The 18,061-nt window shown below is 42.3% G+C and overlaps 1 protein-coding gene across 2 annotated transcripts in view; it reads left to right on the forward strand.

Moving 5' to 3' along the window:
• ARHGAP20 (Rho GTPase activating protein 20) overlaps positions 1 to 18,061 on the forward strand; it is a 226,853-nt gene that overhangs the window by 106,072 nt on the left and 102,720 nt on the right. For both annotated transcript variants that reach the window (XM_040340561.1, XM_040340562.1), the window contains exon 3: positions 4,672 to 4,842. In XM_040340561.1, the coding sequence (XP_040196495.1) occupies positions 4,672 to 4,842 (171 nt within the window). The remainder of the gene's footprint in view (positions 1 to 4,671; positions 4,843 to 18,061) is intronic.

The raw sequence follows: 18,061 nt of genomic DNA on the forward strand, positions 1-18,061 counted from the left end.
AAAAATGTGTACATTTTTTTTTTCAAATGTACAGAACATCGGCAGACAATAGCGGCTATCTGCCTGAGAGGTGGCTGAAATATCGGTATCGTATCGGCACCGAAAAAACGATATCCCTACTATGCAGGCACCATCAGATAGGAGCTCAGTTAGCCACAGCTCAAGGAACCCCCAGTCTCCCCTGGAGGAACTGAATGGCTGATCTACACATCTGGCTGTTACATGTCATTCACCAACAGTGTATCTTTACTCATTAATGTGCATGTAATCATACACTTATTTTTATGATTTCTCCGGGTTTATTGTGTGCGTGGTTGTTTATGTGGATAGTTAGACGGTCAGTCATAATGATAACATGACTTCATTTAATTTGACTAGTCTATATTGGCTTACATTCCTGAAAGCTTTTTAAATGGCTAAGACCAGAAAATAGTATCATCCTGCAGCTGGACACTTGTTAGCGATTCACAACTTGTCAGATGGTTTCACAGCATTCAGTGTCTGGAACATCGCACCTAGGCTAGGAGATCTGGCTGAGCTTTGCGATCTGCAGTCTATCATTTATGGAAGGATTTATCCTTATACAGAAATAACTGGATTCTTGGAACCAGCTTCTTCCTCTCCATTGTCCTCTCCACATCTAATTTATATGTTGGTACATCCCACCATAAAACCTTCGGTAATGGCCCATATTTATATGTGTACCTAAGGCTGTTTATAGCATTTTAAGGGCGGCCAGACATGTTCACATCAATGTCTTGTAACTGTGTTAAAACATATGTTCACAGCACCCCAAAACTACAGAGAAGGAGTTATAATCTCCTTAGTGTGTTGGAAAAAGAGAGATACCCCCCAGATGGGACTTTAAAGGCCAAACCACAGTATAGGTGTAAAAAATATGTTTTATTCGGACAAAGTGGACCTGTTGACATTGGCTCAGAACGCACATAGAGCACCTAAGTACATAAAAACATAAAAAGCATATTCCATTGCCATATATTAAAGCGTGTGCCGAGTGGCAAAAAGAAAAAACATAACACAATACAATACACAACAAAGAACTATAACTTCAAATACACTCTCCAAATGGTAGATAATGCCCTACGCGTTAATGGTTCTTATCAAACCATCATCAGGGGCTTCAGGAGTGGGTATTATGTGAGATTTGGCATTCGCTGATAAGGTAGGTGTGGGTCTCCCCAATGTTGTTCATGTGCATAGATTAAATGCACGAGAAGGTAAGTAGTGGTAGCTTCACATGGAACACTCCTGGGAGGTTGTGAGGATAGCTCAAGGCGTTATCATCAATGTGTGGATGGGTGCCTTAGTGTGTTGTGTTACAGTAAAGTCCAGTACATTTTTCTATAATTCTGCATGCCTAACCTTTTATGCGATTCTTTAAAAACATGAGTTAAAACACTCTAAAAACATAATAGACATTTAAATGAATGGCCTTTCAGTCAATATGGGCATATTTGTACCTTCAGGGGCTAAGTTGGAAACAAAAGAGAAGTACAAATGAACATTTGTAAAATTTCCAGAAGACATGCATAAAAATATCCTTCAGGAGGTCTTACAATTCATCCACAGGCAGCAGCTGCATACCTACTTGGTGCAGTGTGGTGTGGCAGGCAGTAAACATACAGGGTCAATGTCGGGCAATATAGTTATAATGTAGCATTCAATGGGTTAATACCAGGATAAATATCAAGTCAATCTATCAGTGGCAGTAATGAAGAAAAACAAAGTTTATTTGATTTAAAAACCCATAAAGGGACTGAAATAAATGTATGTATGTATAGTAAAACCTTGAATTGCGAGCAGAATTAGTTCCGGAAACATGCTTGTAATCCAAAGCACTCTTATATCAAAGCAAATTTCCCCATAAGAAATAATGGAAACTCAGATGATCGTTCCAAAACCACTTATTTATAGGTCTCTCAGTTTATTGTCTATATAAAAAGATTATAGCAATGTGATAAAATGTCCATCCACAAATGGAAGCCTTTACAGGGGGATTAGAAGCAAAATCAAGCAGGAACTACAGAGTATAAAAGAAAAGAGAGGCGCCTCTAAGGCCGCATACACACGATCGGTTCAAACCGATGGAAACGGACCGATGTTCAGTTTCATCGGTCCAAACCGTCCGTGTGTACGCCCCATCGGTCTGTTGTCCTTCGGACAAAAGTTAGAGAACTTGCTTTAAAATCGAACCGATGGACTGCTGACCGATAGGTCCAAACCGATGGTTAGTACACAAAAGCATCGGTTCAAAACCCGCGCATGCTCAGAATCAAGTCGACGCATACTTGGAAGCATTGAACTTAGTTTTTTTTAGCACGTCGTTGTGTTTTACGTCACCGCGTTCTGACCCGATTGGATTTTGAACTGATGGTGTGTACGCACATCAGACCATCAGGCCGCTTCAGCGGTGAACCGATGAAAACGGTCCATCGGACCATTCTCATCGGATGGACCGGTCGTGTGTACGCGGCCTAAGTGTAGTAATATGGTTCCATTTAATGAAGGTACAATATTTAGCAACTCACATGGTGTATGATTAAAACTGTCACTAAGTATGCAGGCATCCGGGGTAAAGTTGTCCACATAGACCATCTCCCGCACCACCGGCTCTCACCACTGTCAGTCTGCAATCGTGATCGGGAAGACTACCCTGCAGTTAAGCGATCCGAAAGTAAGGCTTGAAGCGCTCATGAAGCGCAGCATAGAAGGAATGACATTGATGGCGGTGTGGAGGACAGTCTATGTAGACAGCTTTACCCCGGATGCCTGCATACTTAGAGGTGCCTGTTTTAATCATCAATCATGTAAATTGCTAAATGTTGTACCTTCATTAAATGTGACCATATTGCTACACTTAGGCCTTGTACACACGACCGGACATGTCCGCTGAAACTGGTCCGCGGACCAGTTTCAGAGGACAGATCCGATCGCGTGTACAGGCTAGCGGACAGATTTCCAGCGGACAAAAGTTTCTTAGCATGTTAAGAAACTTGTCCGCTGGAGAGCTGTCCGTCGGACATGTCCGCTGGTTAGTACGTCTTAACTAGCGAACCGAAATCCCGCGCATGCGTCAAATTGATTCGACGCATGTGTGGAAGCATTGAACTCGCGCGACAGAGAACGTCGGTGTCGTCTACGTCACCGCGTTCTCTGTCCGCGGGGATTTCGGTTTGATGGTGTGTACAGCCATCAGACCGAAATCTCCAAGCGGACATGTCCGATGAAAACGGTCCGCGGACCGTTTTCATCGGACATGTCCTGTGGTGTGTATGAGGCCTTAGAGGCATCTCTCTTTTCTTTTATACTCAGTTGTGACATGATGCTACTCGTATATCAAGACATCCCTTGTATATCAAGTCAAAATGTATAAAAAAAATGTAGCTTGTCTTGCAAAACACTTTCAACCCAAGTTACTCTCAAACCAAGGTTTCACTGTAATTTAAATAATTAAAAGGAGCCTACGATATCACAGGAGGTCACCAGGGCAGTGAGGAGCTGATGGCATTCATGGATGTAAGGGTGTATGGGTGGCACGGATATCAATATTGCACCAAGGGATCCCAATAGGGACAAAGGAATCCACTCACCGACACTCTCTGGGCTGGCTGGCATAAAGGTGAAAAAAATCTGCGATTCGTGGGATGGTAACAAACCGCTTGAAATCCAGGGAAAGCCTGTGGCTATCGTCTGGCTGACGCTGGTTTGAAGGAATCAGCTCCTGTACCCAGAGCCAGAGGCCGGGGAGGAACGAGCTGGTGCACTTCTGCTGTTTCTTCTTGATTGCCAGAAAGCTTTATTGCTATGAAGGTCATGACTAAGCCCCTAATGGGGGAAACGCATCAAAAGAGTAGGAGTGTGTCTGGCAGTTAGCATGTGCCAGAGTCTGGCTTTGTGAGTTCTACCACTTTCAATAAAGCTTGTTGGATATGTAGAAAAAACATAGCAGATTTGCAGTCTATTTGTTTGTATCTGCATAATGTGTAAATATTTTACCGCACGGCATTAAAAATGTTTTAGGAGCTTTGATTAACAATGCACTGGTGTGAACAGGCTTTCGAATATACCTAAAGACAAATGTTTTGTTTCGTTTTGGATTGAGTGGAGAGGGATTTAAATATCTGTCAGGTTTTATTGCCATCTGTGCCTTGTTGGGAAGATTCAACCTCTCTATGCAGGCATACCCCACTTTTAAGTACACAATGGGGTTTATTTACTAAAGCTGGAAAGTGCAAAATCAGGCTCACTTCTGCATAGAGACCAATAAGTTTCGAACCCCAGCTTGTTCAATTAAGCCTGGTAATAAAATCTGGAAGCTCATTGGTTTGTGTGTAGAAGTGAGCCTGATTTAGCAATTTCCAGCTTTAGTAAATAAACCCCATTGTGTACTTAAAAGTGGGGTATGCCTGCATGTTCTGTTTACCATTATCATTGAAAGTGATAGTAAAAAAGAAAAGAAATCCCAACTTTTTGCAATTCCTGTTGCTTATATGAGCAGGAAACCATCCAATGCCTAGAAGGCGCCACCTCAAACAAGTCTTCTTAGCAGATCTGGGCTTGCTTTTATGTCTATAGTTTAATATACATTTCTGCTTATTTCAGCATATGCAAGTGTTAGGTTCACTGACATGTTTCTTACATTTTTTATAGGGATGGCTGTTTCTCACCTGTCAGTCCTGAATCATGCCCTCTTGTCCAAGCATTCATCTGCCCAAGTCGAAACTTCATAACACACAGCCACGTTCAGCTGAAGACGGGCCTACAGACCCAGGACCGCCACCTCTTCCTCTTCACTGACATCCTTATCATCGCAAAGTCAAAGTGAGTATAACAAGTCTCATGATTTAAGGCTTTTATCATTTAACTCTATCTGTCAGCCGTTGTACACACGACCGAACATGTCCGCTGAAACTGGTCCGTCGGACCAGTTTCCGCGGACATGTTCGGTCGTGTGTAGGGCCGACTGGACAGTTTCCCGGCCTAGCGGACAGGTTTCCAGCGGACAAAAGTTTCTTAGCATGCTAAGAAACTTGTCCGCTGGAAGCCTGTCTGTTGGACATGTCCGATGGTCAGTACGACTCATCGGACATGTCCGCTGGCCCGAAATCCCACGCATGCGTCAAAGTGATTTGACGCATTCGTTGAAGCATTGAACTTCCTGGTGCGCGCACGTCGCGGCGTCATCGTCGCCGCCACGTCACCGCGTATTCTGTCCGCGGGGAATTTGGTCTGATGGTGTGTACACACATCAGACCAAATGATCCCAGCGGACATGTCCGATGAAAACGGTCCGCGGACCGTTTTCATCGGACATGTTGGGTGGTGTGTATGAGGCCTCAGAATTCCTGCTTGAAAGTTCACAACAATATACTACAACAATTTTTTGTTAAAAGATAAAATAAAATTCCTCATAGGATCTACAAATATTTATTGGATTTTTCTATGTTTCAAATACTCTCTTATTACATTATACCATTTTTATTTTTCTGTAATCTTTTATTGTCAATTGTATCTACTGTTTTCTATTTACTTTAAACCCAAAAAACTAATTTGAAAAAAAGATAAAATAAATTGATATATGAACATAGGGAATGTCCAAAAATTTTTTTGGGATGGCCGAAAATCTGGGGAACCTGGCAATCTGAACCTTCTACATGCTGTCCTCTAGACACCTGCAGCTAAACCTATAGCTCTTACCATTAATGAAATGATTTTGTACCAGTATAATACCGCACCACACATATGGAAGGAGATTCCTCCTCTTACAATAGTTATGTATTATGGTTGACTGTACTTAGCATATCTTTCTGGCATAATATGTGCTCTACTGAACAACCAAACAACAGGGTTTTCCTTCTTGTAAAATAATTGAATTGGTTTCTTTTAAAAGTTTGAAGTGGAATTTAAATGCCTTTTCTTTGCTATCTTTTATCTTGAAAATTGCATTGAATATAATTCCATGCAATATTCGAGATAAAAGGGTGCATTCCATTATAACTCAACATCCTCTGTCGATATCTTCCTCAGATTGATGCTGCCTCCTGCTATGTGTATTGATCTGTTCGATGTGTCATTTCTGTCCTGTATAATATTTTTATTCCTGATAATGCTGTATCTATCCATGCAATATTTTCAATAAAATACTCCAATTATTCAATTAATTTGGATAAAAAAGAAAGATTATTCAACATGTAAATGGATATACTTTACAAAATTGGATAGAGTTAGAACTTGTGACAATATTTTTATTGCTATATGCAGACAAATACTTCCACTTAAAGCGGTAGTTCACCCGCAAAAAAAAATTTAAGATTAGATTCATGCTCATTTTGTCTAGGGGAATCGGCTAGTTTTTTTTAAAACAAAGCAGTACTTACCGTTTTAGAGAGCGATCTTCTCCGCCGCTTCCGGGTATGGTCTTCGGGTCTGGGTGTTCCTTCTTGATTGACAGGCTTCCGACGGTCGCATCTATCGCGTCACGATTTTCCGAAAGTAGCCGAACGTCGGTGCGCAGGCGCCGTATAGAGCCGCACCGACGTTCGGCTTCTTTCGGGTACTCGTGACGCGATGGATGCGACCGTCGGAAGCCTGTCAATCAAGAAAGAACGCCCAGGCCCGAAAAACCGGAAGCGGCGGAGAAGATCGCTCTCTAAAACGGTAAGTACTGCTTTGTTTTAAAAAAAACTAGCCGATTCCCCTAGACAAAATGAGCATGAATCTAATCTTAAATTTTTTTTTGCGGGTGAACCTCCACTTTAAGATTGGCAGTCTGCTCCTTATATCTTCTCTACTTTTAGGAACTTTCTTGTGTCAACTAGGTGAAAATTACAGTTTAGCTCTACTTCTTCTAAAAAAATAAAAAATCCTTTCTTGGTGAATGAAGCTGGATACACATTGTACAATTTTCATTAGATTTTTTTCTTTAGATTTACCAAAACCATATAATGTAAGAGTTTCAATTTGTATGCAATTAGGCAGGCCCTTGCACTACATGGTTTTGGTACATCTAAGGCAGAGGTCTCCAAACTGCAGCCCTGGGGCCAGATGCGGCCCTTTGCTTGCCCTTATCTGGCCCTTGGGGCACCATTCCATCCACTGACACCAACAATGGGGCATATGGAGCACTATCAAAAGGGCTCAATACCTTCAATTGATACCATCGATGGGCTACTATTCCTCCCACTGACACCAACAATGGGCCACTATTCCTTCCACTGACACCAACGATGGGCCACTATTCCTTCCACTGACACAAATGATGGGCCACTATTCCTCCCACGACACCAACGATGGGCCACTATTTCTACCACTGACACCAATGATGGGGCAGAATTCTTTCCATTGACACCAACAATGGGGCACTATTCCTTCCACTGACACCAAAGACAGGGCATGGTTTACTCCCACTGGACACCAGGGCATTTTCTACTCCCACCGGCCCAAGTCTGGCCCTCCTAAAGTCTGAAGGACAGTAAACTGGCCCTTTGCTTAGAATGTTTGGAGACTCCTGATCTAAGGGAAATCAGACAACAAAAGTTGTACAGTGTGTATGGGGTCTTACTTTGCAATTACCCGTGTTTCCCCGAAAATAAGCCCGGGTCTTATATTAATTTTGGCAACAAAAGACACAGTAGGGCTTATTTTGGGGGTAGGTCTTACCATGTAATGTGCTGTCTTCTCTTCCCCTCTCTCGACCTGCCTGTTAGGAATCCCCAGTGTGAACTTAGTTAAAATGCTTGTAAAATCTTGTAATCCACTCTATTACTGTAGTATATAATGTACAATGTGTGTATTTCTGTAATATAATTGTGCCAAATACCTTCATTATAGCACCGCTCTGCGCTTTTGTGACCTGCCGGAGCTCTCTTCCCTGCCTTTATGTTACAGAAACACACACATTGTACATTGTGTACTACTGTAATAGAGTGGGTTATAGGATTTTAAACTAGGGCTTATTTTCGGGGGTAGGGCTTATATTGCAGTCCTCCTGGAAAATTACGCTAGGTTTTATTTTAAGGGTAGGTTTTATTTTCGGGGAAACAGGGTACAATTACTTAGCAGTACCCTGGCTGCTACTGAAAACTAATTTTCAATGTTTTTAAATCTGCATCCATTACAATAATCCCTGGTAATCCTGCCATTAAAGTCTTTGTTCAAACACTTCCTCTTATAAGGTGACAGATAGTAAGTAGCTGCAGAGGGGCCATTGGAATTCAGCATCACTAAGATGAAAAAAAAAAGGAAAACATATTTTTCTAAAAAAATAAACATACAAATTATTTATGATCCATAGAATTTTGCGAACTAAATTTAATCCAGTTCAGCTTACTCTCTCTACTTACGCTCTCTACTTACTCTCTACTTTAAAAAATGGCAGATAAAGCAACTCTGTTGCAAAACATGTAAATAAAAAGGTATCCTTATACAGCAAACAAGTAATACCCACATGTACCACTGCCCTGGCCACCAAACACTCAGGGAGTGTTGGATGTTTGTACTCTGTGGTTTCCTCTACTGGTCCCTACATCACTACAGAACATGGGGAGTAGTGAAAGGAACCACAATGCACAACAGGACCAGGCAAGAGACAAGCCTGGAAGTGTGCTGAATGCTGAAGCTCTTTTAGCAATATTATCCCTTCAGCCCAAAAGAGTTTGGCAGTTTGGCTTGTGGCACAGAAAGGATTTGTTTGCTTTGCAAATATGCCTTTTTTACATATTCTAAAACGGTCGTAGGCCACCCCCCCAAAAAAAATTGGCCCCCTGCAGGTTAATGTCATAATTTGCTAGTATGCACTGGCATACCTACCTTTCAAAGCAAGTCATCCAGTGGCATGCTGTCACTGCTGCCAAGGCTTCCATTTTTACCGGTCTTACTTCTGGGTTTGCGGGCTTGAGCCATTTGAATACGTTACTCCTGCACATGCACACAGGAACAGTGGGTGCGGCACGGTGCTCTGCATTCCATGGTATACTGTGTGCCCTGAATGCAGAGTGTTACTGCAAATGCGCAGGTGATGCCATCGGCTATTGCCGATGTGAATATCTCCTAAACTATGCACATTTAAGAGATATTTATTGTACCTGTAGGTTCAAGATAGGGTGGAGACTTTACTACCATTTTAAAAATAGCAATAGTGTCACGTTAAGGCTTCATGCTCATGGGGCCTGGGGAGCCACATGTGTCATGTACAGTCTGCCATTCAAGTTAATGACTGTACTTGGCCGTACATTTGTAAACACTGTGGTTGATTTAAGAATATATGAAGAAGGTTTTTTGTGGGACTTTTAAGGCACAAGAAATACAGAGATATATGAATACATAGAATACATTCCATAAATTGATCTTAATATACAAACAAATGGTGCAAAATTATTTGGTCTCTACATGTTTCGTTCTTTCACAGGCTTCTTCAGGATAACTTTAAAGGGGTTGTAAAGGTAATTTTTTTATTTGCTAACTAGCTTCCTTTAAGCTAATGCAGTGCTAGTTCACTTACCCGTTCCTTCGATTTTCCTTCTAAATGTCACAAATTCTTGTTTGAAATCCTAACTTCCTGTTACTCTTCATGAAACTTGTCACCGTCATCCAAGCCATTTTGCCTGGTGGTGAGTGATCGTGCTTGCCCCCTCCCTTGGACTATAGCCCTGCGTGGAGACGCTCTCAATGTTTCACAGAGAGACAGGGGCTGGGGTTTAGTGGGTGTGTCTACGACGCTGCAGCGCCGCCTCCCTTGCCTTAATTTCACTAAGATTCACTGCCCCACCTTGACTCTGCCCCCTTGCTGGCTTGAGACTTGGATTCCTAAAGCTGGGGAGGCGGAAATGGGTGTTTACAGTGGGCGGCGTGTGAACGAGAACGTTGCTCGTTCTCGATAGGCGAGATTGAAGAAGAATGGCAATGCGCATGCGCGATGCCGCTAAGCCTAATGGGAAATGTAGTTCCGTGGCTGCCGTGACATCGCTTTAATGCACGCGCACCGCAAACCTGGAAATACAGCATAGAAATGAGAGAGGAAAGCAGGAGGAAGATAAACAAGTACTGTTTTCAGAGGTAATTAATTTTTTTTAATGGCAGTGATAACATTTATCGATATATGTATATGACAGAGATTACTTATATGTAAAAAAAAAATTACCTTTACAACCCCTTTAATATCAGACACTATGTATAAGATCACTAAAATGAAAACATACAAATTAGAAAAAGTAAACAATTTAAACCTGTATACGGTATATAAGAGAATAACAAATAATTGTAATCTTCCAAATTGAGCTGTGGTTGATTTACTAAAATTGGAGAGTGCAAAATCTGTACAGATGTGCATGGTAGCCAATCAGCTTCTAACTTTGGCTTGTTCAATGAAACTTTGACAAAAAAAATGTAGGCTGATTGTTTTTTCTGCAGAGCTGCACCAGATTTGGCACTCTCTAGTTTTAGTAAATTAACCCCATTGATGCTTCTTTGCATTGGTGTTTATAATTATTATACAGGATTTCAACAGCTTGTGCAGCACTTTACAATGTAGAGGGGGACAGTACAATTACAGAAGGGACATGAGGACCCTCCTTATCTTTTATCTGTGCTCTCAATGTATTTCCTGAACACAAAACGTTCACCTTCGGGAAATATAACCGTCATGCATGCGAAGACAGAGTATGGCTATATACAGCCATTCACTTGAATGATAGAATGAACATGGCAAATGTGGCTACTTGGGTGCAAGAAAAATGGTGGGAAATGTACAATAGGCATAAAAGATACCCATAATAATCAGTGCGCATGAACTGTCAGAATAAGAACATTTTAGTGGATAGGTGTGACATGTCCAAAAAAAAGAGTTGCATAGCAGATATACATGGTATGTATATATATACAGTGCCTTGCGAAAGTATTCGGCCCCTTGAACTTTGCGACCTTTTGCCACATTTCAGGCTTTAAACATAAAGATATAAAACTGTAATTTTTTTTGAAGAATCAACAACAAGTGGGACACAATCATGAAGTGGAACGAAATTTATTGGATATTTCAAACTTTTTTAACAAATAAAAAACTGAAAAATTGGGCGTGCAAAATTATTCAGCCCCCTTAAGTTAATACTTTGTAGCGCCACCTTTTGCTGCGATTACAGCTGTAAGTCGCTTGGGGTATGTCTCTATCAGTTTTGCACATCGAGAGACTGAAGTTTTTGCCCATTCCTCCTTGCAAAACCACTCAAGCTCAGTGAGGTTGGATGGAGAGCGTTTGTAAACAGCAGTTTTCAGTTCTTTCCACAGATTCTCGATTGGATTCAGGTCTGGACTTTGACTTGGCCATTCTAACACCTGGATATGTTTATTTGTGAACCATTCCATTGTAGATTTTGGATCATTGTCTTGTTGGAAGACAAATCTCCGTCCCAGTCTCAGGTCTTTTGCAGACTCCATCAGGTTTTCTTCCAGAATGGTCCTGTATTTGGCTCCATCCATCTTCCCATCAATTTTAACCATCTTCCCTGTCCCTGCTGAAGAAAAGCAGGCCCAAACCATGATGCTGCCACCACCATGTTTCACAGTGGGGATGGTGTGTTCAGGGTGATGAGCTGTGTTGCTTTTACGCCAAACATAACGTTTTGCATTGTTGCCAAAAAGTTCGATTTTGGTTTCATCTGACCAGAGCACCTTCTTCCACATGTTTGGTGTGTCTCCCAGGTGGCTTGAGGCAAACTTTAAACAACACTTTTTAAGGATATCTTTAAGAAATGTCTTTCTTCTTGCCACTCTTCCATAAAGGCCAGATTTGTGCAGTATACGACTGATTGTTGTCCTATGGACAGAGTCTCCCACCTCAGCTGTAGATCTCTGCAGTTCATCCAGAGTGATCATGGTCCTCTTGGCTGCATCTCTGATCAGTCTTCTCCTTGTATGAGCTGAAAGTTTAGAGGGACGGCCAGGTCTTCGTAGATTTGCAGTGGTCTGATACTCCTTCCATTTCAATATTATCGCTTGCACAGTGCTCCTTGGGATGTTTAAAGCTTGGGAAATGTTTTTGTTTCCAAATCCGGCTTTAAACTTCTCCACAACAGTATCTTGGACCTGCCTGGTGTGTTCCTTGTTCTTCATGATGCTGTCTGCGCTTTAAACGGACCTCTGAGACTATCACAGTGCAGGTGCATTTATACGGAGACTTGATTACACACAGGTGGATTCTATTTATCATCATTAGTCATTTAGTTTAACATTGGATCATTCAGAGATCCTCACTGAACTTCTGGAGAGAGTTTGCTGCACTGAAAGTAAAGGGGCTGAATCACTTTGTAGCGCCACCTTTTGCTGCGATTACAGCTGTAAGTCGCTTGGGGTATGTCTCTATCAGTTTTGCACATCGAGAGACTGAAATTTTTGCCCATTCCTCCTTGCAAAACCACTCAAGCTCAGTGAGGTTGGATGGAGAGCGTTTGTAAACAGCAGTTTTCAGTTCTTTCCACAGATTCTCGATTGGATTCAGGTCTGGACTTTGACTTGGCCATTCTAACACCTGGATATGTTTATTTGTGAACCATTCCATTGTAGATTTTGGATCATTGTCTTGTTGGAAGACAAATCTCCGTCCCAGTCTCAGGTCTTTTGCAGACTCCATCAGGTTTTCTTCCAGAATGGTCCTGTATTTGGCTCCATCCATCTTCCCATCAATTTTAACCATCTTCCCTGTCCCTGCTGAAGAAAAGCAGGCCCAAACCATGATGCTGCCACCACCATGTTTCACAGTGGGGATGGTGTGTTCAGGGTGATGAGCTGTGTTGCTTTTACGCCAAACATAACGTTTTGCATTGTTGCCAAAAAGTTCGATTTTGGTTTCATCTGACCAGAGCACCTTCTTCCACATGTTTGGTGTGTCTCCCAGGTGGCTTGAGGCAAACTTTAAACAACACTTTTTAAGGATATCTTTAAGAAATGTCTTTCTTCTTGCCACTCTTCCATAAAGGCCAGATTTGTGCAGTATACGACTGATTGTTGTCCTATGGACAGAGTCTCCCACCTCAGCTGTAGATCTCTGCAGTTCATCCAGAGTGATCATGGTCCTCTTGGCTGCATCTCTGATCAGTCTTCTCCTTGTATGAGCTGAAAGTTTAGAGGGACGGCCAGGTCTTTGTAGATTTGCAGTGGTCTGATACTCCTTCCATTTCAATATTATCGCTTGCACAGTGCTCCTTGGGATGTTTAAAGCTTGGGAAATGTTTTTGTATCCAAATCCGGCTTTAAACTTCTCCACAACAGTATCTTGGACCTGCCTGGTGTGTTCCTTGTTCTTCATGATGCTGTCTGCGCTTTAAACGGACCTCTGAGACTATCACAGTGCAGGTGCATTTATACGGAGACTTGATTACACACAGGTGGATTCTATTTATCATCATTAGTCATTTAGTTTAACATTGGATCATTCAGAGATCCTCACTGAACTTCTGGAGAGAGTTTGCTGCACTGAAAGTAAAGGGGCTGAATCATTTTGCACGCCCAATTTTTCAGTTTTTTATTTGTTAAAGTTTGAAATATCCAATAAATTTCGTTCCACCTCATTGTGTCCCACTTGTTGATTCTTCAAAAAAAAAAATACAGTTTTATATCTTTATGTTTGAAACCTAAAATGTGGCAAAAGGTCGCAAAGTTCAAGGGAGCCGAATACTTTTGCAAGGCACTGTATATATATATAAAAAATAAAAAACTCATCTTGCATGAAATAACAATAATGATTTGTTATAAAAGAGGAAAATGTAAGCAGTCATTTATTAAACTTCCAGCCTGGACTATAAAAGTGACAGCTGGAGTTTGATTTGTTTCTATGAAGGAGACTTCCACTTTTGTCTCTTTTTGAGTCATTAGCCCCAGGTTCCCATTATTTCAAAGTAGCCATTGACAAATATAGAAGTAAATCAGACAGTTCTCTATAAGCTGTCAAACATTACCATGAACACGAAATGACACGCTGTATCATTTTATCTCCAAAGGATCCAAGGTCCAATATGTGTTAAAATGTGTCCTTGAAAATCAATGTTGTGGAAGGTTGTTAGATCATCACTGTGATTACATTGGGGGGGGGGGGGGGTAATACAATGCTGGCAAGCCAGCTTTCCCTTTATTATGTAAGAAAGCAGCATCCAGATCATTTGTTTTTCAGGAAGTGTGTAGTTTGTCTTTTCTAATGGGAACAATCAGGAAAATGAACAATTAAACTTGTGGTAAAATGTTTCCAGCGCTGGCATTATAAAAACCGAATTAGGAAATGATCATATTATCAGTGAATGCTCCGAGCTATTATTGTCAAACAACCGTTCCCAAAGTTTTGTCAGTTGTGTACTATTGTCACCACTATTGCAGATGATGTCTAAGTACCAACTGCATGCATTAAAGTGTATGTATACCCAGGGCCATAGGCGTGCGCACAGGGTGTGCCAGGTGTGCCTGGGCACACCCTAATCACCCTGTGTGGTGCACATTGTACCGAAAAATACTACATTAAACTGGCACTAACGCACAGAAAAATACAGCATTAAACGGCACATAACACACCAAAATATACTACATTAAACATGCACTAATGCACAGAAATATGCTGCATTAAACGTGCAGTAACACACTGGAATATAGTGCGTTAAACATGCAGTAATGCACAGAAATATACCCCAATATTTCACCAAAGCTCCCTAATGGGGCTCCTAAAAAAATAAAAAATAAATAAAAAACTACTGACACTGTCCACCGCTCTGCTGACACCATCAGTATACTGTATATACACATGCAAATATGTTTGAGCTTTGGGGTGCACACCCTAATGCAATAGGCTGCGCACACCTATGCCCAGGGCTGTCTTAATGAGAGGGCACACCTGGGCACTGCCCAGGGGCCCCAGCTGCATGGGGGGGGGGCCTGCACTTTCCCCAAAGGTCCTTGAGCCCACGCTGCCCCAAAATTGGGTGCCCCATGATGGCACTGAGAGTGATAGATACACAGGGGAGGCAGTCTACCTCCTACCTACTTGATGTCTGTTTACCTGCACTATCATCATTGTAGGGGTCCCAGAGCATCACTTTGCCCAGGGGCCCATGATCCTATTTAGACGGCCCTGTGTATACCCCAACAAAGAACGTCTCTTATTTTCTCTTTATTTGCTAAATTTAAAGTCAAGTGTTTTGTTAGATCTGTTCTATAATCGCACAAAAATAGCTGTTGATCCTGCAAGAAATGTGATCAGCTCATGACTACTGATGCACTGAAATCCCACGCAACATTATGAGGCCTGCTCAGGTAGACTACAGAACACCTCTACCTATATTATACAGTGGTGGGAAAAAATAATTTGATCCCCTGAAGATTTTATAAGTTTGCCCACTTACAAAGCAACGAAGGGTCTATAATTGTTGTCATAAGTGTATTTTAAATGATAGAGAGAGAATATCAACCACAAATCCAGGAAAAACACACGATGCAAAAGTCATAAATTGAGTTGCAGTTCATTGAGTAAAATAAGTATTTGATCCCCTACCAACCACAGGTCTACTTTTCTGCATTGAAGGGCCAATGGACGGGGCCATGTATTGTAAAATCTTGGATGAGAACCTTCTTCCATCAGCCAGAACACTAAAGATGGGTCATGGATGAGCCTTTCAGCATGACAATGACCCAAAACATACCACCAAGGCAACAAAGGAGTTGCTCAAGAAGAAGCACATTAAGGTCATGGAGTGGTCTAGCCAGTCTCCAGACCTTAATCCAATAGAAAATTCAGGGAGGGGGGCTGAAGTTCGAGTTAAATGTTTGTTCTTTGTTCTTGGGTTTAGTTCCCTTTAAAATGTAGCAACCAACATTTCTTCATAGAATGGGGTCACGTCCTGTCTCTGTGGAGCTGTTACATGGAATAAGTATTCCAGTTGTCACTAGAACAGGAAGGTACAGACAGCTAAAAATATTCTAAACAATTCTAATCTTTCCTCTTTGTGTTCTCTCTGTATTCCAATTAGAAAGACGTTCTGGCTTCCAGTGATCGGTACAGATCGCTCACTGTGTTCATTCAGAAAAGGACCAGGGAATGAAATATTTCCTGCCCCCTTCTCCTGTTCTCTATCCTGAAACATCCCCCGCAGCCGCTGGTGGGAGAGGAGGGAAGCTGGCAGTACTGCAGGGGGAAATAGGGTGATTCGGGTCAGGGGCGGACTGACCATTCGGTTACTCCGGCACTGCCCGAGGGCCCCATGCCGCTAGGGGGCCCCATCAGGGTTGCCAGCCTCATTAAAATCAGGGACAGTATGTAAAAATCTGTGTTTTTAAAAAAATCCCGAGATTTTATGCCCAGCCTCTCCAGTATGTGTATACTGTGTGTGTATACTGTGTATGTATACTGTATGTGTGTGTGTGTACTGTGTGGCCCCATGATCTCCTATTGCCCGGGGGCCCCATAATCTCTTATTGCCTGGGGGCTCCATGAGTTGTCAGTCCGCCCCTGATTAAGGTGTGCCCAGGCACACCTGGCATACCCTGTGTGCATGCCTATGCCATCATTACCATCCCGATATGGTACAGGTCCACATTGTAAGAAAGACAGATGTTTTTTACAATGCGTTTTAAATATATTTTTTATATTATGTTGAGTGCTACAAATAATATATAAAACATGCATATGTAGCATTACCTGCTGGTTGTTTTGGGTGGCACATTTACCTCATGGCTCCCCCGAATTCCTAGGGGTGAGTGATGCGTATTGCATTTGGTAGAAGTAAAGGAATGTCCGCAACAGGTGTTCTTTGCTGTGCTCTTTATTACCCAGCCGGGTAAAAACAATAAACTTGTGGTGAGGAAAGTAAAGAAGAAAGGAGAACAGCAGATTCAGGCGTTATGATAGGAAACAGTCCTGCTCCCAAACGTAACACTTCTCTGCGCCACTCCTGCCTGAGTGGGTTTAGTGCACCCGGACAGGCCTCTCTCACTAACCTGGCAGCCGGAGTATCACTCGAACATTTGTAGGATAAAGTCTCTGCCACAGACCCTCAACTTGAACTTGAGGAAAGGTCTCTGGCACAGACCCTCCTTGGTGAGCCTCAGAAAGACACCTCTGCCACAGGCCCTCTCTGATTGTAATCACGGAGATAATCCTCCTTAGTTGAATTACACCTGGATCTCCTTCACCTTGTCGCTCAGGTACCGACTGACAGGTGATCAATCCCTCAGTGTCCGGCTACCTTGATCCCTGGTGGTTTGTCGAGGTCATTTTGGATCGCCAGCCTCTCAATGGCGCTCCTCAGATGGACTCCCCACTGAACAGCAATACAGCTTGGGATCCTCAAGCTCAGATGCTCCAGGCCAACATGGTCCCGGAACCAGGAACACAGCGTGGCACGCACGCCCCGGCCAGGTAGGTCATAACTCTGGGGCGCCGTGATGTGGTCACCCTTGAAGAAGAAGACCCAGAACCAATGGCGTCTGCCTCATAAATTCCCCTCCTCAGCATGCACAGCAAGGTCAAACCCTCCTGATTGGCTGCTGGGAAAGAGCACCCAAACCTTGACTCCACTGCTGCCACCTGCAGCACCGGGGTTGGAAGAACACCCCAGCGCAACAGAATAGCCTACAGCACAGCCAAGCTGAGACAGAAACCCTGTTTTGCACTTAACAATCTGGATCAGAGTTGAACTACACTCTGATCTAAATATAGGTGAGGCATAGGAGATCAATATCAAGACACCACATCCCTTTTAGCAGAAAATATTGGAGAAGGGGAGGGTAACAAACCCAGGGACTTTGAACGGTGTCAATAATAAAGAACCCTCCCCTTCTCCAATACACTATGATCTACCTCTAAATTTAACTAGCACCGGTACCAGGCGCTACACATATTTATATATATATTTTTTTTGAATAGAATGTGATTTATTATTTGAACGTTATTTACAACTTGCAGCCAACAGGTGTTGTTAAGCTGCAAGTAAGCTTTTAGCTCTGTGAATATGTTCTTACAGCTGTTGTGCTAGCAGGGTCTTTTAGTTGTTTTGTGTAGTTTATCATAAAAGGA

Source organism: Rana temporaria, chromosome 2 (assembly GCF_905171775.1).
Source record: "Rana temporaria chromosome 2, aRanTem1.1, whole genome shotgun sequence".
NCBI lineage: Eukaryota > Metazoa > Chordata > Amphibia > Anura > Ranidae > Rana > Rana temporaria.